The sequence below is a fragment of the Heptranchias perlo genome, chromosome 15 (assembly GCF_035084215.1).
Source record: "Heptranchias perlo isolate sHepPer1 chromosome 15, sHepPer1.hap1, whole genome shotgun sequence".
Classification (NCBI taxonomy): domain Eukaryota; kingdom Metazoa; phylum Chordata; class Chondrichthyes; order Hexanchiformes; family Hexanchidae; genus Heptranchias; species Heptranchias perlo.
The window spans coordinates 25,008,610-25,035,407 of record NC_090339.1 but is presented as its reverse complement, the minus strand read 5'-3'; the positions used below and the strand labels follow the sequence as shown (position 1 = coordinate 25,035,407).

The window sequence follows — 26,798 nt, the reverse complement described above, 5'->3', positions numbered from 1 at the left end:
CTCAGCTGTCCAGGAGACCAGTTTATCTAATGTCAACAAGTGCATCTTTTCCACTGCTTTACCAGCAAAATGGAGGAATACAGAAATCTGCAGAGGAGCCCTGTACATTCAAAAGTAATTGTTTTTAAAAAAAAATTAGGTTCACGTCTAAAGGCTCTATTACATTAGCAGAAAATAGCTCCGCAGGTTTTGTTGGATGTATTTGTAAATGTAAATGACCTTGCCTTCATTCTAACAGCAGGTTTCTCATCAATAGCATAAAAAATTGATCAATTAAAATGCCCTAATTGAAGTGAGGATGCAGCATCTACAAAAAAAATGGATCTTTATATTCCAATTACCATTCTGTGTGCTTATAAAGGGTTGGTGTGGAAGTTAAAATAAACAGGAGAGTGATGCACTCTCTCAAACCAGGCTTTTAATTGTATTTTGGTAAAAGCATCTTCACAGTGAATATTTACAATTTACACTGCATTACACAAAGTCACCTTCCCCTTTGACAGTAGAAGTTGTAGTTTTGAAAGTTTGGTTTTTGTCTAAGATGTTTACAATCACGACAGGCATTGAGACTAGAATTGGCCTGTTGAGAGGAAGTGTCTCTGGCAATAATTCAGTCATTCCACCCTGCCTCATCGAGAGTAGTAATCAGTGGGAACAACATGTTCTTTATCAACACATCATAACTACTGGTTTCATCTTGAGAAAGGGTAAAAAATAATCCTGCTCCTGAGTAATCAAGCAGTTACTGAAATGACTTCCTATAATCTTCAGTAGAAATTCCTTAGCAGGAATAACTCCTCGGGCTGTGTACTCAGTATGGCTGCTTTTTTTTTAAATGGGGGTAGTGTGCATAGCAATTAGCCTTTATTGACCCTGGCATGGTCTGTTTCTCAGGCACGTTTTAACTATTTCAAGAAGATCCCACTTGTGTGTCGAAGCTTTGTTTATTGAATTTTCAAGTGTAGCAGAGTGAAACTAAACACACAGTCAGAAGCGGTCATCATAGGCAAAATCTTATGCAGAAAATAAAACAAGTAGGTAAAATGGTTTTATCTTTTTTTAGATTTGGAGGTTAATTTCTGTGGCTGTTGAAGTGAGGGTTAGTCCTGGGAATGGCAACACTTTACCTACCAGCAACATCTTTGAGCACCTGAAGGGGCAATGAGCAGAAGAGAAAGGGAAACAAAAGACTTTGAGGGGGTCAAGGCACAATGGAAGAGAAGGATATTTTAGGTAGTTTTTGAAAGCAGGAAGGAAGCCGGTAAGATGTCGAAAGAGCAACCTAGAGGGCATGGGCATAGAAAGAACAACCACCAATAGTGGAGCAATGGGAGCAAGGTATGAGGAGTTAACTGGTGTTAGAAGAGCAGAGAGTGCATGTGGGGTTATTAGGCTGAAGGAGATCACTGAGGTAGGGTGGGATGGGACTATGGAGGGATTTGAAGATGAAGACGGGGATCTTAAAATCAATTCCTTGGGTTACAGATAGCTAGTGGAATTTGGCAAGGATAGATGTTTTGGACTTTGAGAGAGTGGATGCGGGTCATGGCTTTCTTAATTAGTTGGAAGCTGGAGGAGGGCATTAGAGAAGTTGAGCACGAGGTAATGAAGGTGTGGATTAGGGTTTCTACTGCAAGGAGAGGTGGAGCAAAATCAAATAGTTGGAGGTGGTCTTCATCTTGGACCGGTTGTGGGGAAGGAAACTTAGCTTAGGGTAAAACAGCGTGCCAAGATTTGGACCTCTGGATTAAGCCTTGCATGGCAACTGGAGGTTGGAGACTAGAAATATGTTCGTTCTGGCAGGAGCTGAGGAATGTTGTTGTTTTACTGATGTTGAGCTGAAGGACATTTTGACTTGTCCAGAACTTGATGTCAGATAGGGAGCTGGAGAGGATAACAGCAACCTTTGTGTTGGAGAGGTGTTCTTTGGAGTATATGTGGAAACTGATCCCATACCTATGGATGATGTGATCAAGGGGTAGCATCTAAATAATGAGATGATTGTTCCCTTGGGTACAAAGGAGGTGACTGTGGGCATGCGAGGAGAAACAGTTGTAAGAGGTAAAATGCCTCTGTTGTGACAAGTGTGAGATAAGCCATGAGAGAGTCGTGCCAAGGAGATGAATTGATGAGTGATCTTGGAGGAGGATGGTGTTGATAACAGCAAACAGGTTGGGAAAGATGAGGAGAGACATCAATCTGCAATCAAAGTCATCAATAACTTTGACCAAGGCATTCTTAGTCTCTGGGTTGATAACAGTGTCCGCATCAAGTGCTCCCACCTCGTGTATATCATAGGTTAGATGCTGTAGAAAGCTTGCTGTGCCCTATCCCATCAAGCACTCCCAAGCAAGGTTTGATGTGGATTACATAAAAACAAGTATTTTACAGACTAGGGTAAGACCATGGGCAGGATTTTAAATGGGAAAAACTGGTGGATTGGGGGCGGGGACATTGAAAACTGCAACAATTTCAGACCCGCCCATTTCCAGTTTTCACCGGTATGGGCAACCAACCCGCTGTCTGGTGGCAGGTTAATGACTAAAATCTTTCAAGGAGGTTGCGGGCCTCCATTTTGAAAGGTTTTGCGATTTCAACCCCTGGGGACCGGGATTCCCAGGCCTTCTCCTTCACGCCGTATGAGAGGAAGCGAGAAGGCCCGGATCAGCAGGTAAGTGCCTTTAAAGCACAGCTTGTGGGCCCGGAGGAGCAGGATGTTTCCCGAGGCCCAACAAGGCTACCTGCAGCAACACCGCCCCCCCCCCGCCACTCCACTCCACCACTATGATCGCCGACGCGATCCCTCCTCCTCCCCCCTCTTCCCCCCCCCCCCCCCCCCCCCCCACCGCGCTCAGTGACTGACTCCTCCCGCCCCGTGTCCCCTGTCCCCCATCCCCCACCCCCCCATCCATACAATCTAAGACTTAACCGTTTGCTTACCTCTTCCTTGCTCTTCTCCCATCCGAGTGAGGCCTGTCAATCAGGCTGGCCTGTAGGACGGGAAACTGACAAAAACAAATAAAAGATGTCCTTACGCCAAAATCATATGGATGTCCAAGAAACCCATACTTCCGGGTTTCCCGTCCGCGATTCGACACCCTCCACCCCCCACCCCCCCACCACCGACCTTCGCAGATCCAGGCTAAAATTATGTCCCGATAGTCTCTATAAGTCTGTCCCTTTTTGATTGAAGCTTCATGGTAATTGCTATAAAGTTTTATCGGTAGTATTTCGTTTTTAGTGAATGCTCTGATTCAACAACGTGCCTCAACTCAAACCTTAGATGAGAACCCTGAACTATGCCAGCATACCTTATCTATTTTGTACACCAGTTGTAACCTCTGAGTGAGTTTAGTGAATTTGCACCCAGATTCCAACAATGCAGCACTCCCTCAGTCCTGCACTGAAGTGTCAGCCTGAATTATGTGTTCAGGTTGCGGGAGTGGGGTTTGAACTCACAACCTTCTAACTCAGGTGATGGAACTGTACTCTGGCAAGGAGTCAATTACTTCAAGAGAAGAGGGAAAGGGGTAAAAGCAGTAAGAGGGGGAAATAAAACCACAGGATCTTGTGTCATGTCAGCAATGTTTCCAAGTTTGAAATCATTTATCATAGTGGGCCACACAGCCATATGTAATGAATAGAATGAGCAACTTGAGAAACAGAGATACAGAAAATAATTTCACTTGTGACATAGGGAGCATGTAATCCAGTCACTTTGTGGATTAATTTTCATGTCCCATCACTTAGTAATTCTGTTCATATTGAATGTGGTAGTGAACTTAACATTATGATTCCTGAATAATGCGTCTGGGTCTTGTGTAGACTTCAGTTAATGTGCTGGTAGCAAGATGGTAGAAACAGATCTGATCTTTTGGTTTGTACACTCGTAGACCATCTTGTCATTTGAAGTATTAGAAGGTGAGTGCTTCTTGTGTGTTACAAGTTGTGGCTACTTAATATTCTTTAACTGGGAAAGTGTTTGGAACTGCTTTTTAGGTTCTGTACATTGTTGTATTCTACTTTATAATCAACAGTGTTAAGAATATATAAGATGAGTATCCTGGCACTGTGGCTGGTTGGTGTAGCATTGAGCTGTGTCATTGGCATATAGAATGAGAATCCAGACCCGTAATTTCTTCATTTAATGGAGGGAAAGTAGGATAATTCATTTTGGGGAGTTCCTTTTCAATCTCCCTGCTGCTAGCTAAAGAGTCACATTGGCAGGAACATGTGAACAGGTTGTTTCCCACTCTCATTGGGGGTTAATGTGTGGCATAGGGGGCCTAAAGAGGGTAATAAAATCAGAATGGGGATGGGGACAAGAAGAAAATGAGATAAATACCATAGAAGTATTTTCTGGGATTGAGGTTGGTAAAGTTTCCAGGAACCATGCATCGTGATTATTGATTTTTGGAATATCGAGTTTTTCAAATGTTTTGTCAAGAATTACTATCCTTCGGTAGGGCTAGACTACATAATGCAGAGTGGCAGTTAATTTGGGTTGTATCCAAAATCAGTCAAATCAGAGGAGCATAAAATCAATAGAATTGTGTGTCCAAGCTTAAAGGCAGATGGTCATTTCAATTCTTTTTTTTCTTAAACTAAATTCATCCTTCACTCCTCTGTGACGGACACAGAGCTGTATGCACCAATGATTCTGAACATGCCATCGACTAACTGATTTATTGATTTATTTATTTATTTCCCCCCACCCCCACCACCCCAATGAGAGAATGTACTGTGATTAGGTCCATAGGTTGTATGAGGCTTGATGTGAGTACAAGGCATATGGAGCATGACAACTAAAATGAAGAAAACTAAGACTTTTAAACTTCAGTAAGCTAGCTTAATTAAGCTATTGGATCTGAGATAAACTCGTTCCGATGGACTTTCCTGTTTATTTGTGCCCAGAGACACGTGTAATTGGTGTTGTAAATGGATAGTCATGTGGTGAAGGATAGAATACTAGAGCCTGGTATTTAGTTGTTTCCAAGCTTTTATACATAGAGATTCCCCTTACACACACACCACACCCTAGATAAGCTCTCCTATAAAAAGGATACAGGAAAGTTCCCAATTGATACCCACCACTTGAATACAATTAACACTCATTGATATAAATCATACAATTAACAAGCGGGGGGTAAAGCAAATACCCTGCGTAAAAGATCGAAGAAACACGGGCGCAAACATGTTACGCACATAATTATGCTATGCCTGAATTTCTTCTATCTTCTACGTCCATCTATCGATTCCTGGCTCTGGATGCATCGCTGCTCATTGTAATATCTCCACCCCCAAGCTAAAGAGTTATACATGCAAATTTCTTGCAATTACGCTGTTACAAAACGGGTGTAAAATTCAGCCCAGAATTTTAGACATAGGAAACAAAATCATTTTTTCGGGAAGTTTTATTGCTGTTTTTTGAATATTTTTAAATTTATCTTCACTGAGACCTGTAGAGTATTTTTTGTTTCGTTGAATGCATTTTAATGGCATCAGTATAAGTCTCATTAAAAGTTGAAAGGCTTTCACGATTGCATGTTCTTAAATATGCACTGTCTAATGTGCATGAACGATAGTTGGATGGCATGAAACTTTAATTTTCATACTTTTAAAGGAGGAATACATTATGTGTGTTTAGCACTTTCCTCGGTCCCAATTGTTTACACTGATTTCTGCTTGTTTATGTTCCAGAGTATGTTAATGCAATTGGCAAGAAATTTGGTGTAACTAGACATCGGAAAAATGGGTGCATGAATGGGTGTAATTTTGGGTGTAACTTCCCGATTACGCCCCCACAGGAAATTCCAGCCCATTGTGTCAGTTCATGGGATGGTCCAGGATGTCAGTGCAGCCTCTTCTGGAATAAGAGATGAAACTTACTATTGCTTTTAGTGTCCATATTCCAGATAACATTTGGGAGTCCAAAGTTATCATCTGGGGTTTAGTCACTGTGGTTTACCAAGATTTTTAATTTTTTAAGACCACAAAAATAGGCATATTCCATTCTGTGGATACTCGACCTGTAAATGCCACTGAGAAAAGTCATCATGTTCTCATATCTACCTGTTTCTGTTTTTTTCTGAAGAGATGAAGCATCTGGGTTTTGTTATCTGAATGATGCTGTGCTTGGCATTTTAAAACTGCGAAAGAAGTTTGATCGAGTTTTATATGTAGACCTGGATCTACACCACGGTGATGGTAAGATTAATATTTCCAATTCATCTCAATTACAACATCATGATAAAAGTTGTAAAGGGACTAGTGGTTCTTCTTTGGCATTGCTGATGGTAAATTGAAGGATATTTTGTTTTATAAGGATAGGAGCATTATTGTACACACATTGTACTAGTCTGCTGCGAAACTAAAGCTGTAATCCAGTGCGTTCCCTAGGGCCACAAAGTTTAATTGCTGTGTCTTCCTGGGGTCAGTAAGAGGTTAATTGCTTTTAGGCAGATATTGAGGTGAATTAAAAGTTAGAACAATGTAGTGGGAAATGATTGACTTGCCTTCTGTTAAAAGCGTGAGAAATTTGCAAGTGTGACAAAGACAGATAGGTCTTTAGATAGGACAGACCTACCTGACATAAGACAGATAGGTCTCAAAACTTTTAAAAACTTACATATGCAAATACTTCCCATCTACAAAGCTTGACCTCCACTAGTCACGTTTTTGTCATACGTTCTGCGTAAACATTTTCCCACTATAAATTCCTAAGTTAACATTTAGAATGGGCTCTACCTATGTAAACTTGTCACTCTGGTTGCATAATCTGGTCACCAGGTTCCCATAAAACACACAAACTTTTCAGAGCGTTTTCATCTGCTTTTTTCCACCTCTTTAACTGAAATTTCTAATATCCAAAATAAGGATTTAAACAAAACAAATTTAAGGAATTACATATTTCATAATGACATGATTACATTTATCCAGTGAATTGTCTTTTGTGTCTTTTAATGCCTTAATTAATGATGTTACTCAAAGGCCTCAGCCTCTCCCAAAAGCCAGGGCTTGGACTTAATATTTTTGCCCGGCGCTGTGACTCTTTAAGCTAAACTTGGATTGCGTTGTATGAGAATGTGCAGTGTAGCTAACTTCCCAGGATTCATCAGTATCACTGTCAAATATATTGGTGGAATATTTTCTTTCAGCTTCTTCACTTTCTTCAACAATTTTGAAAAACAAGAGGATAAACTTTATTGAGATAAAATATATATTGATTTTTTTTTTAAAAGAGAGGCTATAAGTGACTTTATGTAACAAAGAATAGAAAAATAACTGTTTTGATTAGACACCTGTTGTAGATTTGTTTGTGTTCTACAAACTTAAAATAATAAAATAGTGTGTGAGTCTGAGCTGAGAAGCGCAGTTTATGAACACAATTAAATTCTAAATAACCAAAGATTCTGCTTACTTAACAATTAGATTTTGTGGCCCTAAATTAGTACATTCCAACTTACCAGCAGCACTGTGCACTACACAGTGTAGCACTTCTGTGCTTATAAAACAGGGTATCATTTGACTTGTCATGAGCAATGACACAGGTGATCTGGTGTGTGTATACATAGATGGACATAACTGTAAGTTGGTACAAGGCATTACCACCCATCACGCTGTGCTACAGAATGGTACATGTGAGTTTGCTCCAGCAATTCCCCACCTAGTGAATTCTTGACCTCAGTGGGTTGATGTAGAGCAGATGTCAGGTCCTTCCCCATGGGGAGGGTTGAAGGGAACTTCGCTGGTATACCTCCTAGCAGCTAGTGATATATATGGATCCCAGTGCCCATTATGGGCGTGTTACAGATTTCAGGTCTTCCCTAGATACTATCTTAAGTTGTGTGTCAGTGGTCTCTCCCATAATAGACTCATGTCCTCTATGATCAGATGTTTATCCTTTACTATTCAATACCGAGTCATATGATAGTGTGACCTGGGGACCATAATAATGAAAGCCTTCATTGTGTGAACTGGATACTGTAATGTAGCATGGCAGCTACTACCCCCTGCTGGGCTCAAATAAATGAGACCATTTTAGCATATTGTGTGTGAATGCTACTGGAATGCCTTAAAAAAAAAAAGCCATAAACTGATGTGGTACATGAGAAGGACTATTCTGGACATACTCCATCTGAATCTAATCTGCATTCCTAGATTTAACCCGTTGTGAGATGAATTTAATTTAATAGTATAATTTTAATATAAATTAATCCAAAAATCCTTCCGGGGCCAAATAGTCAAAAATGTTGAAATGTGACAATGATTATGACAAAGTATGAGGATGAGGGGAGAGAACTTAAAAATTTGGGTGATGCAAATCTTGGAGGGGCAGGTAGATTTACAAAATTAATTTATTCATTGGTTTGTAAGGTCATGCCTTACAAATCTGATTGAATTCTTTGAGGAAGTGACGAGGAGGATAGATGAGGGTAGTGCAGTGGATGTTGTCTACGTGGATTTTAGTAAGGCATTTGACAAGGTCCCACATGGCAGACTGGTCAGAAAGGTAAAAGCCAATGTGGCTAATTGAATCCAAAATTGGCTCAGTAACAGGAAACAAAGGGTAAAAGTCGATGGATGTCTTTGCAAATGGAAATCCGTTTTCAGTGGTGTGCCACAGAGCTCAGTGTTGGGTCCCTTGCTGTTTGTGGTATATATAATTATTTGGACTTGAATGTAAGGAGCATGATTGGCAAATGTGCAGACGACACAAAAATTGGCCGTGTAGTTGATAGTGAAGAGGATAGCTGTAGACTCCAAGAAGATATCAATGGGTTGGCGGAGTGGGCGGAAAAGTGGCAAATGGAGTTCAACCTGGAGAAGTGGTTCAACCTGGAGAAGTGTGAGGTAATGCACTTAGGGAGGGCAAACAGTAAAAGGGAATACGCAGTAAACGGGAATATATTGAGAGGGGTAGAGGAAGTGAGAGATCTTGGAATGCATGTGCACAGGTTCCTGAAGGTGGCAGTACAGGTAGATAAGGTTGTGAAGAAGGCATACGGAATGCTCTCCGTTATTAGCCGAGGTATAGAATACAAAAGCAGGGATGTAATGATGGAACTGTATAAAATGCTGGTAAGGCCACAGCTGGAGTATTGTGCGCAGTTCTGGTCACCACATTACAGGAAGGACGTAATTGCTCTGGAGTGAGTGCAGAGAAGATTTACAAGAATGTTACCAGGGCTTGAAAATTGCAGCTACGAGGAGAGATTGGATAGGCTGGGGTTGTTTTCCTTGGAGCAGAGGAGGCTGAGGGGAGACTGATTGAGGTGTACAAAATTATGAGGGGCCCAGATAGAGTAGACAGGAAGTACCTGTTGCCCCTAGCGGAGAATTCAAGAACTAGAGAACATAGATTTAAGCTGATTGGCGGAAGGATTAGAGGGGACATGAGGAAAAACTTTTTTACCCAGAGGGTGGTGGGTGTATGGAATTCGCTGCCCGAATTGGTGGTAGAGGCAAGGACCCTCAACTCTTTTAAAAAAGTACCTGGACCTGCACTTAAAGTGCTGTAAGCTGCAGGACTACGGACCAGGTGCTGGAAGGTGGGATTAGAATGGGCACCTGGTTGTTCTTTGAGCTAGCGCGGACACAATGGGCCAAATGGCCCCCTTCTGTGCTGTATCTTTTCTGTGGTTCTATAGTTTGCATGTGCAACCCAGACTGCACCCTTCAGGCAACTGGAGCGATGCATGAGCTCTGACAATGGCACATTTGGATTTTTGTGAAATAGAATAAATTATCAAAGATATAAAAATACTCGTAACAAATACTAGGGTATTTTCAACAGTCCCAATTTTACCGTCTCTTTCTTCCCTGCCCCGTCTCCAATTTCAACTCAATGTTTGAACACATCAGAACAATTTGATTGCAAAACTGTGATATGCAGAGATGCATATTGCTGAAGGATTGAAGGAATGACCCTGGGACCTTCCAAATCTGTATGGCTCGATAATACATCGGATGATGTATTTACGCACACTGGTTGAATTGATACACGATGCCATGTTTATACTGCATCATCTGAATATCATCCAGGACTAGTGACTACCCAGCTGATGGTTTACAAGGCAGCTCTTCAGGCAGATTACTTTTAGTCACCCACATCAAGACATGTGCATTCACATACGCAATTTATTTCTCATAAACTGTAAGCATCATGGAGCAGATGTCACTGTAGGACCAGGGTGGTTTCAACAGTTTGTATTGCTGGATTTGCTTGAAATCAGGAGGGATTCAGGATGCAGTATTTACACTGGCTATCGGATTTCAGAAGGCCTCAAGTCCAGTCCTAGCTCTGATTGCCAGGAGCTTTAATCTGCTAAAGCAATGTTGAATTAGCCACTGAGTTTTTAAACACCCGCCTATTGTTTCTGGATTTGTGAATAAAATGGGTTTATTTGGTAAATAGAGAGAAATTGTAAAGAATCACAGTTTCACAGAGGCTGATCGGAACTGAGTGACTCACAAAGTATGGAAATAATCTAATAATAAATATATCTATAATGTAATATCTTCTTGTTCATGGGTAAAGAAAAATTACTTTTTTGTAGTTATATACCATTGGGTGGGAGGATATCCTTGCATATGGTTAAACCTGTAATAGATCTTGGAAGCAATTCACCATTAATCACAAAGCATTGAAGGCTGAGGCGCTATAATATAAACGCTATGTAGCATATGTTTGCAATATCTGAATTTCAGCCCAAAAGGCTGGATACTGCAGAGTCGAACAGGACATGACCGGCTTTCCTCGGCCCTGGGAATATCGGGATTTAATTCATTTGAAGTTAAAGAGACACTATCCCTCAAATTTAGCTATATTAAATTTATCATGGATTTATCCTGTTTGTTAAATTTACCCTTTAGATCTTGGGATGCTCAGAAACTAACATGCGAGTGTTCCTGGTAATGCTGTTATTGGATAGAAGCTCTAATGAACCGTAAAGGGTAGGGTATTGTGAGATGATCCAAGAGCCACAAAGTTGTAGAATTCTCCCTCTCCCTCTCCCATCATTTCCCCATCTATATAGTGAGTTTCCATTTTGGCATTGTCATTGGGAGGCCAGATAAGAATTAGAGAGAGCTTTTGCACACATTCTAGCTACAGTCATAAGAATGGCACTAGAAATCTGGAAACCAATGTCTTGCTTTGTTTTTTGTTTGGGGAATGGTAGAAAGCAAAGACACCTAAAGAGGCTTGGAAATAAAAGTATCTCAAAGTAGGTGTGAATAACGTAATCAATGGTGAGATTAATACTGTACAGGCGTAATATTTTACAAAATTACCATATCCGATGAATGAAACGAGAATATGGGATGGGGGGGTTAACTAGCACTGATTTGTATTATATACTGGGCATAGAATTTCACTGCAGAATAATTCATGATAAACCTGCAATTTTTGTGTTGTAATCTTTGATTTTATGAGAATATCATCATGTATTAACGATCAGCGTACTGATAATTATCATTAACAATGAGAGGAACTGCCAGTGCTAAAATTGACCAATCAGAATAAACGCCACCACTCAACATATAAAATTAAAACCATATTATCAAAGATATCAGGGAGTGATTTCAATTTTATAATTTAATCTTGGTGTTCAAATTATGGTTGTAAACTGCTTAACTTTGCTTTCATGTTCTGACATCTGAACCCCTCAGTCTGTACTCATTCCCATGAAATATAAACCATCCAAACGCCTCAATTATATTACAGCTGAACTTCACTCTTGTGCATTCTGTATGTAAGCTATCTAGTCGTCTTAATTAGATTCAGTCTGTAACTAATTTTGCTGGTGTTTACATTTTATGTATAATACAAATGAGATATTGAATTGCCCTTTAATCTGCTGTTTAAAAATAAATTTGTAAATTCTGCAAGATCTGTCACAACCCATTAGTCCTCTAGATGCTGCATCACGTTAATAGTACCCCATGTCCTACGTGATAATTTATGATTTGCATCTTGAAGCATTATTAGAAAAGAATATATGAAAATGATAATGAAATATGAAAAAGGGGGTCTGCTGGAGCACACCATAGTGGCTTAAAAAGCTCCTATCTTAGCTGGGTTTTTTAAAGAAATGATGGCACAATTCCAATATCACGGTTTAGATAAGGCTGATAAATCATTTAGATTTTCACATGCTCTGTTTATGTTGGAATAGAATCTAATTTTTAATCCAATTTGCAACAGATAGCCATTAAATATTATCTTACTGTAGATGAAGACTAATGTATAGTCATGGTGCCCCATCATCCACAGTCGTAAACAGTCAATGTATATTACACAGCTCCTCCCAACGTTATTCTGTTTAAAACACAGTTTAAAATATAATGAAAGGATGGTGCGATATGACATTGACATTCAATGTGCTGAACAAGGAATGGCCACTTGGGCAAGGTACTGGAGGACAACTGATGAAAAAGATAGGAGAATAAAAGATGTATACCTAGACCATGGGTCTAAGAAAGGAATTTGTGATTGGTGAATTACCATTGTGTGTGGTATTCACGTAAGGCAAAGCTCACTAGTCTTGAGTACAGTATAGGAAGTGATTGTATTTTTATGGGTCTGCCCCAATTGAAACTTACTGTACAAGATGTACTTATTTATTAAAATTCTGTGTAAATGCATGTGCAGTATATTTGTTTCAATTGGGAAACTGTGCAGCATAACCTCATTGTAGCTAGATCCAGGTTCCATTGGCCTTTCACAACCTAACACCTATCCACTACCCTCTTGTCTTAACTGGCTACTACATCCATTTACCTTCCATTGCTCTCAGACTGACAGAAGTCATCTCACTGGTCAATCTTCACCTCTGTTCACATGCAGGTCACCTTAGAGGTGGATTTGACCAGCTTCGGAGAGAAGACAAATTCCTGGCCAATTCAGAGGGAATGAAATAAAATAATTCATTGGTATCATTTTTCCCTTTCACAGAACTTATTGCAATTATGTCCTTTGTGAACAAAAGGGATGTTTACTATTCTTTATTGTTGTAAACAATTTTACAACACCAAGTTATAGTCCAGCTGGACTATAACTTGGTGTTGTAAAATTGTTTACAATTGTCAACCCCAGTCCATCACCGGCATCTCCACATCATTCTTTATTGTAACATTTGTTTTTGTTGGTTAACCTCCCTTTTTTATCTGTTAAGTATTATCTCTATTTTTCTTGCTCTCCTTGCACTATGCACTATACCTTGATCAGGATAGTGAGTCAGTGACCTGTTTCCACATCTTCAACAATACTAATGTAAAACTGGTTTCTAGGAGGTGTAGGGCAATGGCCTGAAGTCGCTACTGTGCTGATTTTTCTCCTCCTCTCTTTGGAGAAAGATCTGGCTTCCCTCAGCACATCCCTGCGGCATTACGGCTGAGATTGGTATCTCACTGTGAATGAAAGCGGAATAGAAACCAGCATCCTACTACTCAATGGTGTAACACATTGGAAGTCCAGTACTTTTAACAATCATTTTTGAAACATTTTGAAAGGATTAGGCTGTATCTAGGAAATGCTAAGCAGCCTTTTCTTACAGTCAATGTACCAATAAAGCCAATATGTCCTAATCAGTGCTATTCTTCCTCTTATTTTGCATTGTCTCCAGGTGTAGAAGATGCATTCAGTTTTACATCAAAAGTAATGACTGTATCTTTTCACAAGTATTCCCCTGGATTCTTCCCAGGTAAGTCTGCTGTCTCTTCAGTCCTTTCTCTTGATTGTAGCATTTGTACAAATTTTTCTTTTTCAACCTTTTTATGATTTCTCATCGTTGTTTCCCAAGGGACAGGTGATGTGACAGATGTCGGAATGGGGAAAGGAAGGTATTGCACTGTGAATGTCCCATTACAAGATGGCATTCAAGACAACCGATACTACCAAATATGTGAAAGGTAGGAACGGCCATAGAATTCATTCAGATCCTGATCAATGCAGAACTATTTTCTTGTGAAGTATTATGCTTAGAATTGGATTTCTCTAAATTTCATCTACAACATTCAAGTGTTTTTCATGCCTGTAACTGCCCACATGATGAAGTCCTGATATCTGCTGTGTTGATACGTTGGTCGTGCCAAGTAGAGATCAGTTGCCTTCTTCCAGCAAGGGAAGATTGATCACAAGGCGATTTACTCTGGCTGATGCTATGCATGGTCTAGATATTTGTCATAGTGTGGTGTAGCAAAGGCATTCTTGTGACCTCTCTGAGTGATCTTGCCCATTGATGTTGAATTCTGAGCATTTGTGTGTTGTGGATTCACAATCTCTTGGAACTGCATTGAGATTGCCCAGTTTCATTTTGCATGCCATCCCAGTAGACAGGGAAGACTTTAATTTTATTAATATGGGCTAGGTTTCAACCTTAATCTTAGAGGTGGAAAGACAGTATACTAACACTGTACTCCACTCATTAGGTTTTTATGACTTCATCAATGCAGTGATCAGGACCATTTCAAAGGTGGAGCAGTTACCAATGTGAAATGAGTGGGTTAGCAACACAAAACCTTTTATAACATCAGGTAGTATCCTAACTGCCTAGCATCTTCAGCTCGCTCACTTAGAAAATATCCAGGCATTGCTGTGGACTTGCACTAAATTAACTTTCTTTTGTTTAAGTCCATTTTTCTGTTGATATTGGCACCAGAAGTTGGTTTTGATAATATGCAATTGTGGAGACTAGGATATAGCATTATCAGCTTTTAACTTCTGATGTGGTGTCCGTGCAGGCAAGAAATTCCTATTGCAAGCACTTCATAGCGTCAAAGGTATTGAAGCTTGGTGAGGGTTGGGGTCTAGAGTCCTACTTACTTGTACCATTTTGGGTCTACAAAGACAAAACAGCACTGTTTCTTAATGGTCTCAGCACAAGGTGTTCATTGTGATTATTATGCACTACAAGGGTGGCTCCATTAACCAGTAGGCCATTGCTCATTCCTTTTCCTTTCACTGCTAGTCCTTTGTTACAAATGCAATGATTTAGTCTCTGCTGCTTCTGTTTCCTTTCCTGCTGTAAACTAAGACCTAATATCTGATCTACACATCATGCAATTCCATCAAAAGGTTACATGCAATTCCACTAAAAGTATTATTTCCTCCCTTCCTTTCCTTTAGGTCGTCCTCTGACACACACCATATCCCAAGTGGACAGGCAATTTGTTCCCAGGCCTCTGCCTAGTTGGATGACAGGCAGGGTGTGAGAACAGTCCACTTTGACTTTTCTCCTTCCCTATGCAAAAACAGCCTGGCTTCTGTTTAGTATGTATTATTGGCACAGTTGACAGCAACTTGCTAAGTGGGGAACAGCAAGAATGGAGTCATGATTCTTCATGGCATGATTCTTCATGGCATGGTACATTGATGCACCAGCAGTGACTGCTCATTCCTGGATTCAAGTTACACAAGGCAATTGTTTTTCTCTATTAGCAAATTTTGCTGTGATAATTGTTCTTTTCAAGTTCCTATCAGCACTCTGCAAATGATCATTAAGCTCTGACTACGTCATGAGCAGTGTCAAACCTCTAGCTAAAACTATATATTTGTAAAAGTTAAATAAATGTACTAGCACCAAAACCACTGCACACGTGAAATAAATAGTTTTTTTGCATGTCAATTTGTGGAATTCAGAGGTATTCCATGGGTAACTTGACCTACATAACTTGCAACATCACTGCTCAGAGTTTGAGGTTGGAATGAATGTTATCTGCATCCTGCAGAATAATGTCCAGTATCCACCATTTATTTGTGAAACTGGGAATTTTTGCCAATAAAATTGTGAGAATCGTTTTTTTTTTGCTAATATACATATTGATTTCTCATTGGAAAACAACTAAAAATTATAAGCGGAGACAGTTAACAAAATATTCAGTGCCTTACAGTTTCAAATAGATAAGTTTCTGATGTAGTTCTGAGATGTTGAGAATTTACCATTGTCATAACCAAAGAGTACATTTCTGCTTGATTTTTGTTCAAACGCAAATAGTCATACAAGTGTGTGGTTTGTCAAACCATATTTATTCCACCACCAACTTTGACCCCCAATCATTAAATTGTCAGAGGATAGGACTGGCAGTTGATCTGCTATGTGCCTCTGCCACTAAGAGAAATGAGTGTGAGAAACTCTGGGTGAACTGTCTACAGATTATTCTTCCTTCTCCCCATTATTTTGAAGTATCTTGGCTCTTTTCAATACCTTCCCCAATAGTTTGGTTGAAATTGTGAAGCTGCCAAATGAAGAATTAGAATCATACAGCACTTTTAAAAGCTATCCAAATTAGTTGCTCCTTTGATATGGGGCTGGTGCCAGAGGATTGGAGAATTGCAAATTTTAATAAAGGAAAGCCAGCATGGATATGTTAAAGGCAAATCGTGTTTAACTAACTTGATTGAGTTTTTTGGTGAGGTAACAGAGGGTTGATGAAGGCAATGTGGTTGATGTTGTGTATATGGACTTTCAACTTGTCAGCAAAATTGAAGCCCATGGAATAAAAGGGGCATTAGCGGCATGGATATGAAATTGGCTACGTTACAGGAAACAGAGAGTAGTGGTGAATGGTTGTTTTTCAGACTGGAGGAAGGTATTCAGTGGTGTTCCCCAGGGGTCCGTACTAGAACCTCTGCTTTTTTTGATATATTTTAATGACTTGGACTTGGCTGTACAGGGCACAATTTCAAAATTTGCAGATGACACAAAATTTGGAAGTGTAGTAAACAGTGAGGAGGATAGTAATAGACTTCAAGAGGACATAGACAGGCTGGTTGAATGGGCGGACACTGGCAGATGAAATTTAATGCAGAAAAGTGCGAAGTGATACATTTTGGCAGGAAGAACGAGGAGAGGCAATATAAACTAAATGGTACAATTCTAAAGGGGGTGCAAGAACAGAAAGACCTGGGGGTATATGTGCACAAATCTTTGAAGATGGCAGGACAGTTTGAGAAAGTGGTTAAAAAAGCATACGGGATCGTGGGATTTATAAATAGAGGCATAGAGTACAAAAACAAAGAAGTTATGTTGAACCTTTATAAAACGCTGGTTCGGCCACAACTGGAATATTGTGTCCATTTCTGGGCACCGCACTTTAGGAAGCATGTGAAGGCATTAGAGAGGGCGCAGGAAAGATTTACTAGAATGGTTCCAGAGATGAGGGACATCAGTTACATTGATAGACTGGAGAAGCTGGGGTGGTTCTCCTTAGAGCGGAGAAGGTTGAGAGGACATTTGATAGAAGTGTTCAAAATCATGAAGGGTTTAGATAAAGTAAATAAAGAGAAACTGTTCGTGTTGGCGGAAGGGTCAAGTACCAGAGGACACAGATTTAAGGTGATTGGCAAAAGAACCAAAGGCGACATGAGGAAAAACTGTTTTTACGCAGCTAGTAGTTATGATCGGGAATGTGCTGCCTGAAAGGATGGTGGAAGCAGATTCAATCGTGGCTTTCAAAAAGGAATTGGATAAATACTTGAAGGGAAAAAATTTGCAAGGTTACAGGGAAAGAGCAGGTGAATGGGACTAACTGGATTGCTCTTATAAAATGTCGGCACAGGCTCGATGGCTGAATGGCCTCCTTCTGTGCTGTAACCATTCTATGATTCTAGTTCCACCCCCTTGCTCTTTCTCCATAGCCCTGCATAAATCTGCATCTCATACACAGTGCAACAATTTGCACTTATATAGAATTATAGAATCATTACAGCACATTTATACAATGCTGTTAATGTAATTAAATGCCTTCAAGGGTTTTGCAAAAGGAAGGACATGCACACTAAGCAGAAGTTAGGAAAAGTTATGGGGGAGATGATTAAAGGCTTTGTCAGGGAGGTTTTGAGGGGGCTTTTGAAATCAGAAATGTGGCAAGGTGGAGGGATTTAGCATCAGAATTCCAGAATGCAGTGGTGTGATAGTTGAAGGCTCCTCCACCGATGGCAGAGTGGAGGAGGAGCAAGGTTAGAGTCAGTAGAGTGGAGGGTGCAAACTGGAAAATGGAGCTGGAGTACCTTAGAGCGCCACTGTTCTGCACCACTTGACAGTCCATGTATTAAAATGACATTGTTAGGGGAAATAGATGAGATACTAACAACAACAACTACAACTTGCATTTATATAGCACTATTAATGTAGTAAAGCATCCCAAGGTGCGTCACAGGAGCGTAATCAGTCAAAAATTGACACCAAGCCAAAGGAGATTTTAGTCCGGGTGACTAAAAGCTTAGTCAAAGAGGTAGGTTTTAAGGAGCAGAGAGAGGTGGTGAAGCTTTGAGAATTCCAGGACATAGGGCCTTAATGGCTGATGGCCTGGCCGTCAATGAAGGGCCAAAGGAATTGGGAATTCACGGAGGCTGGAGTTGGAGGAATGCAAAGTTTTTGGAGAGTTGTAGGGCTGGAGGAGGTTACAGAAATGGGGCAGCAGTTTTGGGTGAACTCAACTTCATGGAGGGTAGAAAACTGGAAGCCGGCCAGGCGAGTGTACTAAGAAGCATGGTAATGAGAAGGGACTAAATAAACGTGCACAGTTAAAATAAAAAGCTGGCTGGATCACTGCCAGGTCAGTGCTGTCTATTGATAATTTAGCTTCGTAATATCAGTCTTAGTAATGTCTACAAACTAATTGTCCTCATTGGTTTCAGCAGCACCCTCAATCCCTTTTTAAAAAAAAATCTCCAGAAACAGAAAGAAAGCAAAAGGATGCTAGTGATTAAACTTAGTTGTTCATGAGGTATTAGTAGTGGTCCTCACGAAATATGCAGTGTATGGTTATTGCTCTTTCTTTGAACAAATCCCATGAATGGCTGGTGAGTAGAAATGTCATTAAACTGCAGACTCAATAAGATTTTTTTTTTCCGAAAAAAAAATTCCCACCATTTTCACAAGCCACGAAGAAGTTAATAGCGCTGCTTGGAAATCTTGATCTTTTAATGTGGAGCTCATTCCAACAAAGAAACTGTTCATTTTTTTTTCCCCACACTTTTTTTGTGACAGGTGATGAGGAATGGGACTATTAGTAACAAATAAACGAGCTGGGTTATCTAGTGTCTGCTGAATAGCTGCCTTGTAACAACCAAGGCACCAGTGACTGTTTGTAGGGATAATAGAGTGAAACAGCTGTGGAGGCACCATGTTGTGCTTGAGTAGGCTTTTACAATATGCCACTGGCTGCCAAGCCGTTTGCTCACTTCTGCCTCAAGCCCAACAGACGCTCTTAAACCAGCCCCGTTACACAGCCCAATAAATGGATGTTACTGAGCATTTCCTGTCCCAGCTCTACCTCAGGAGTGTCTTAATTTTATTTTTATAATTATTTATGTGCTCGTGTTCATTTGCTGGTTCTGTGTCTTTGGCTGGCAATACTGTCATTTTGGTTGAGAAGGAAAAGCAAGTTTTTATGCAGATGTCTGCCGTATCATTTTCCTTTATGCTAGTCTCCCTTTAACTAATCGCTGGTAGCTAATTTCCTGGCAGAGTGCTTGGAATGAGCCTCTTCATGCAGAGTTCCAAACAGGTTTGCACAGCCATCCATATTTGAAGAGAGATTGTGGGACTTTAAGGGAGATTGTTGATCTAGGGCAGTGTTGCACTTAGTATGGTCTCTTTTCCCTCAGCTCTGGTTCTTCATTGTGTCACGGAGGCACAATTTGCAGCCAGGATCAGGGACTGCATTGAGTGATCAACCGGAAGACTGGGGCATTAGAGGCCTGAGCTGCTACATAGAGCCATCAGAGGCACATTGGATGCTAAAGAAACATCAAAAACATGGGTGGGGAGATCGGAAGCACATTGAACACAGGAGGAGAAGCGATCAGAGCCAGAAACATAAGGAGGGAGGATCAAAATTATTGGAGGAGGTGGGATGGGAAAATGAAAAAAAATGCTCAATACCATTATTGGTTATTTTCCCCAATGAATCAAACCTATCTTCTGGTACAAAAAGATGCATATACAACCCAGTTACTAACAGAAAGACATGTTTGAACCCTAAGCTTTAATTAAGAAAGTTTCAAAGTTGAGCATGAAATTTATTCTTTGTTAATTCAGCCTATAAAACTTGTTGAGCACATGCCCAAAGGGTTGGGGAGAATAGTTTCAGAAAACAGTGGAACCTGGGTAAAATGAAAGAATTGTGAGTGCTGCTATTGCTTAAGCTACATTGGCAGTAGTGGGAAGTCCTGAGCCTCCTGGGGATAAGTAGGGTGAATAATACTTACCCCAAAGTTGATAATATTTAATTAAACAGTCTTTTAAAATCTACTTTTTAAAACAGCCCTATTACATAGCTCCTCCTCGGAGATCTATGTTCATTTTCTGATATGAATGCCTGGGAATACTGTACAATGAGGGGATCTCCTTGTAAGTGTCTCTGAATCTCCTCATAGCTGCCATGGCTAGGAATAATGCTTGGAGATCTAAGGAAGAGTAATTTTTTAATAGGCTAAAGTATCTCAAAAACAGAGCATCTCGCCATCAACAATAAAGCCCACAAAAGCCTAGAAATTACTAATGGCAATATTGTATGAAAGTCTTCTGTTTGTTATTTGAATGGAGACATTGACTCATTAAAGTGTTTAACATGCATTGAGTGATTACATGCTAATATTGCAAATTGTAATTTCTAGGCTAACCACTCAACAGATATTAGAAGAAAAATAAAGCGCTTACAATCACCCTTTGAACAAGTTGATCCTACTGACAGTAATGACGAATATAGTGCGAACGAGAGTAGATTTCCTGCACAGTACATCACCCTGGCAATGAATGGAGAGCTACACAGAGGAGCTCTGTAAATGGGCCGGTCTTGAATGTATATTTTCAATTTTTAAAAAAACTAGCTGGGAGTAGTCTAGGAATATTTAGTAGTTTCCATTCCCATTAGTGACCCCCTTGAGTTCCTATTCCTGCAATGCCTATTTTATACCTGAGGAAGGAGGAAGTCTCCGAAAGCTTGTGAATTTAAAATAAAATTGCTGGACTATAACTTGGTGTTGTAAAATTGTTTACAATTATTTTATACCATGATGTGGAGATGCCGGTGATGGACTGGGGTTGACAATTGTAAACAAATTTACAACACCAAGTTATAGTCCAGCAATTTTATTTTTAATCCCACAAGCTTTCGGAGGCTTCCTCCCTCCTCAGGTGAACGGTGTGGAAATAACATTTTCGAATCCTTCACATTTTAAAATCACAGAACAATGCCTGGTGATTACTGCCCGTTGCCAAGGCAATCACAGTGAGCAGACAGAAAGGTGTCACCTAAAAAGGCCACCGAATATACAAACCCCCAAAAACAAAAAAAGAGAGAGAGATAAGGAAGACAGTCAATGACCCGTTATATTAAAAACAGATAACATTTGTTCGCTGGTGGGGTTACGTGTAGTGTGACATGAACCCAAGATCCCGGTTGAGGCCGTCCTCATGGGTGCGGAACTTGGCTATCAATTTCTGCTCGACGATTTTGCATTGTCGTGTGTCTCGAAGGCCGCCTTGGAGTATGCTTACCCGAAGGTCGGTGGCTGAATGTCCATGACTGCTGAAGTGTTCCCCGACGGGGAGAGAACCCTCCTGTTTGGCGATTGTTGCACGGTGTCCGTTCATCCGTTGTCGCAGCGTCTGCATGGTCTCGCCAATGTACCATGCTCTGGGGCATCCTTTCCTGCAACGTATGAGGTGGACAACGTTGGCCGAGTCACAGGAGTATGAACCGTGCACCTGGTGGGTGGTGTCCTCTTGTGTGATGGTGGTATCTGTGTCGATGATCTGGCATGTCTTGCAGAGGTTACCGTGGCAGGGTTGTGTGGTGTCGTGGACGCTGTTCTCCTGAAGGCTGGGTAATTTGCTGCGAACGATGGTTTGTTTGAGGTTGGGTGGCTGTTTAAAGGCGAGTAGTGGAGGTGTGGGGATGGCCATAGCGAGGTGTTCGTCATCATTTTATACCAATCATTGTATGTTAGTGTCACTGTTGTGTGAATTCAGCCACATAAATGCTGTAGGATCTTGCACACTGATCTGGCACAAAACCGTACCCGTTCAGGAACTGTTTTCATCTCATTATAAGTTGTGAGGTGCTGCGATATTAACATAATGTATAAAGCCAATGAGCATCACTATAAACAGGGTTAGTATGCCGATATTTAGTTTAATTCAGTAATTGTTTGTACTTAACCAATTGCAATAATGTAGCACTTCCTAAAGTGAGTGACTTAGACAGATAAAGCAGTCTCAGTAATTCAGTGTATGCTTTGAAATTTAAGGAATGTCATCATCCATACCCTGTTTTGAACCACTGCAGCCTCCTGTCAAAAATATCAAATAGTTACAAAGAATCATTAGCTTCAATATCCTTTTTTGTTTATTTCTGTCTATTTTATTTTAAATATTTTTGTTTAACCAGTGAGTGATGATGACCCTACTGGCCTGTTGGGAATCACTGAGCCTAACAGTGTAATGAACTGAAATAATTGAGCTGAACATCTGTCACATTGAGCAGAACTGAATCGGATTGGAGCTTCTGAGATTGGTGTCAGGATCAGGAAGGATGCTGATCTGTGCTTCTACAAAGAGAATCTCTTGCCAACAGAGCCACAATTCAGCTGAGCAGATGTGTGATCGAACCTTGCAGGGGTCACACAGGCTGATGGCAGGAGTATTTGCAAATTGTCGTTATACTCCTGAGTGTGTATAAGGTAAACTAAGTACATCTCTTTAGTACACTGTCTGGTCAGTGATGTTACTGCTACATCCATTGGATAGTAGTCCTGCTATTCCCTTGGTCCGAAGCCTTTATTCGAAACAATCTCTGCCTTCTCCTGTTCTAATAATTGACTTTGGGGTGCCTAAAAGTGATGAAAGGTGGATGCTGGATGTGAACACTCAGGTTTCATTTATGTTCCAGCCTGCAGCATATAGAACAGCAGTTGAAGAATACTTCTAAAATACTGTATAAATTATGCCACTCTAGTATGATAAGAGCCAGAATGTTGAATTCTGACACTGGATTTCAGAGGATTGTATAAATGTGATCAAATATCCCATTTTGACTAACAATTAGATACTAGATTAAATGCAACTTCTTCTGGAATCCATTTCCAGAATTACATTGCAGACAGTTTGGGTTTGAATTCCAGTGTGAGTGGACATCTCTTGCACTACAAATTACAGACAAAAGATCATTTTAATGAAGGTTGTGTTTCACTAAATTAACCCTGCTGCTAAGAACACCAACAACCCAGAGAATTTATACTGGGATGTCAGTGTGAGTGCATGGAGTACTTGTGCAAAAGAAAAGACTACGCAGAACAGAGGTGATATCCTGCTGAGACAATGAGCAGGGCTACCCCCTTGAAACTAAAGACTGCAGCATAGGCTGAAGTAATAAATCTTCACCAGGAGAAGAGGGTGAAAAGTGCTTGTTGTTGTTGGGATGGCACCATGTTAGTAATGCAGTGTGTTGGACACTATCGTGTAATGTGTTGTGCCGCATTAGATTAGGACATGTATTTGTCGTGGGTGAGTTGTTAGTCTCAACTGTGATACAGTGAAGAAGTGTGGAACAGAGGCCAGGGACTGCCACAGACAGAACAAGAGTCATAGTCGGACTCCTCTCACGTGTCAATCAATGATCAGTTTGAGTGGAATTAATAGAGATGTGGACCATGGATGGTGTGTAGAATGGGCAGAACAAATTACGTAATTAGGGAAAATTATTTTAAAGAGGGAATGTTACCCTCACCAACAGAGGGAAATAAGCAGTAATGCTAACTGACTGCGGGTGTCTTTCCCACCCAATACAGCTTTGAAATGTATGAAACCAAAACTCAGTAGGGTATATTTCCAATCAGTTCCACCTGATAAATGAGCATAAACTGAACATAATCGATTGGAAAATAGGGCAAAGATCCATTACGATAAATCTCCGACATTTATCGCCCAATCCATTGTTGTGACAGGATTTTTCAATGGCACTGTTTGGCGGTGAATTCATGCACATGACCCAAAATGAAATAACGAATATATTTAATAAAAACACAATATCTGAGCTTGCACATTCTATTACCTGACGATCACAGGTGTCTGTGGAGCATGTAGATTTGTCAGGGTAAGAATCATTGAATCGAGCTAAGAGAGTGCTGATTAAATTGGGAGATGGGTGAGGTTTAAAATTTAAAGGTTTAAAAAGAGCACTTAGCCTTTGCACTAGGATGGCATTTGATTTTTTAAATTAAAATTAAAAAAAAAACATTTTTTAAGAACTTTTTGGTATCTGTTAGGAGTTGTCTGTGCTTTGCGAGTGTAATCTGTGGGCTCCCTCACGCTATAGAATGATGCACAAGACTGATTCTCCCCTATTTCCCAACCTAATCTGCTCTCAGCATAGCGTGCATTGGTTTTCAAACTTTTCTGTGTGGGGGACCCCTGCAAATATTGACACACTCCTGGGAATCCCCTGTGCTAACTTGAAAAACAATGTTAGCTATCCAAAGTGAAATAATAGTTATTACAGAAAATGTATTATTTTGATCTATAGCAACAGAAATAATATGCTGGTAAATCCACAAATTATAGAAAAATCTGGTGAGAGTCAGAAACCTGATCTCTGTTACCCTCTGGGATCTCCTCAGAAAACCCAGTTTGAAAATATACATTCTAATAAGTAAAAAGTTTTGATACAGCACTTAACTTGGATGCCTGTGGATAGTAATGTATTGATAACCTCACAGTATTCAATACTGTGAGGCTTGTGAGAGTATTGATTTTTTAAAAATCTATCTTTCCCCCTTCCCTTTGGGTCTTCATCCATTATACTGTGGCTAAAAAGGCAGATGGACACCTTCCCCCAGACCTCTCTCAACATTGCTGTGTAACCAAATGCTAGGAGGTAAGTGAGTACGCCGAGAACCGCCTGGGCCCAGTTTATACCCCCCTCCCCCAAACTAAGGTTGGCAAGCCATATCCTATGACTCCATCATACAATGAAATGAGCACCAGGAGCATTCATACCATCGCCAATCAACAACAAAATCAGACTTAACTGCAGCATCTAATTATATTTTAAAATGTTTATTTGGAGGGTTGATATTTATGTTTAAACGGTCAGTGTTAATGTTGTCATCAAGGTAACTGGGTTAGAGGAATTACAGAGCTGAATTAATATGTATTGTTGAAACAATACAATCGATGATCTGCTTCTCTGCTGTTGATCCAGTTCCCTCACACAATTGGGCTCAGTGACTCCGAGGCAGCCAGCAGCTTGTAACAATGAGTCTCACCATCGGGGTTATTCACTCGGCCAGTCACTGGATCTCTAATGATATTCCAGCTCTCTTGCACTCTTCTCACCAGAACCCTGTGTTAATTACTGGATCTGTACTGATACTACAGTTGCCTTGAGCTATCGGGCTCAGCAATTATTTGCAACCAGCACCTTATGTTAATGACTCTATTTCTACTGATAATTTAGCTGTCACACACTGTCAGCACTGATAATTGCTTCCAGCCAGTTATCACATTGATGTTCAAATACAATGTTCACAATCAACAGAATTTTTAAAAATATTTTGTTTTGTTAGTAGGATTTCCTATTGATGAGGCTCATTCTTACAGAATTTGAATTAGTCGTTGGAAATGTTGAGGGTTAAGCCTCCAAAAATGTTGAGCCCTTTCTGAATCCTGAGAAGAGTTTGTTCCAACAAGAGAATTCATAAAGAGATGTTCTTTGCTTATTTAATACTGTTTTAATTATGGTTTTGTAATATTAAACATTGAGAACCTTTACAAACAATATCTATGATGAAAAAGATATGTGGAAGCTGTAAACAATTAGTCCTCAAAGGAGAAATAACTGCATTTTACATTGGTACTGAGAGGGACTGTGGTAACTCACTCCAGGTGTCAGCCCAGGACGGTAGACTTACTCCAGTTAACCATTTAAAGAAAAAAATCTAACCATCACAACCAAACATAAACTTCAATATTATTTTGTTTGATTTTATTTTATTTCTATGTATTTATACCTATGCCAATTTAGGAATACTGGTTTTATGGAGTTTTTTTTATATTGGGTAATTTAATGATGGTGCACCTGGAGACAACTGTTAGAAGGATAGTTTTACATTTTTGACACATGGTTGGTGGGAGCACAGAAAGACAGAACCAACAGGCAAAGCACAGAATGAGTTCTAGCAACCATGGTTCGCTAAGTTATGTTTGATGTTGTGCTCAAACATTTGCAAAGAAGGTGTGGCGTTCCACATGGTAATGCCGTGGCACGTGAAACTGCGTTATTCTGAGCAGACTTTTTTGGATTAATGTAGAACGTTACGGTGTAAGTGAAGCTTCTGTGTTCAGGGAGTTGAACACAGATTTTTAAGGGGAGTAGCTTGCATGAGGGTTATACAACTGAGATTCATTCTCCAACATACAGCACCATGGAGTTGGAGAACATGATGTTGTCCCTACTGTTTCCCTACTGGAGAGTTTCCAGTCTTCATGCCTTTGAAAGGTCATTTCCCTGAAGGCATGACAGGGAAAATCAGGTCGAAAATCTTCTTAGGAAGCTTCATGAGAGCATCCCATCAGCCAATTCAAGAGTCAAATGGTGGATGACTGGAACAGGCTTGCGTGCCTCCCTCTTGGTTGCATGGAGGAGAGCATATGATGGATAAGTAATGAGTCAATAAGGAATATCCTTGATCTTAGACTGACCTTTTTTTAATGCATTCTCGGGATGTGGGCATTTATTGCCCATTCCTATGCGTCCTTGGACAGTAGGACTGATGATGAGGAAATCAC

The 26,798-nt window shown here is 40.2% G+C and overlaps 1 protein-coding gene across 3 annotated transcripts in view; it reads left to right on the top strand.

The window, feature by feature from the left end:
- Window positions 1–26,798, top strand: part of hdac8 (histone deacetylase 8) — a 69,603-nt gene that overhangs the window by 25,161 nt on the left and 17,644 nt on the right. For 2 of the 3 annotated variants that reach the window (XM_067996908.1, XM_067996909.1), the window contains exons 5-7: window positions 6,095–6,207; window positions 13,629–13,706; window positions 13,806–13,914. In XM_067996908.1, the coding sequence (XP_067853009.1) occupies window positions 6,095–6,207; window positions 13,629–13,706; window positions 13,806–13,914 (300 nt within the window). Of the gene's footprint in view, window positions 1–6,094; window positions 6,208–13,628; window positions 13,707–13,805; window positions 13,915–15,130; window positions 15,470–26,798 lie in introns of those variants that run through there. The other variant, XM_067996910.1, reaches the window with a different exon arrangement.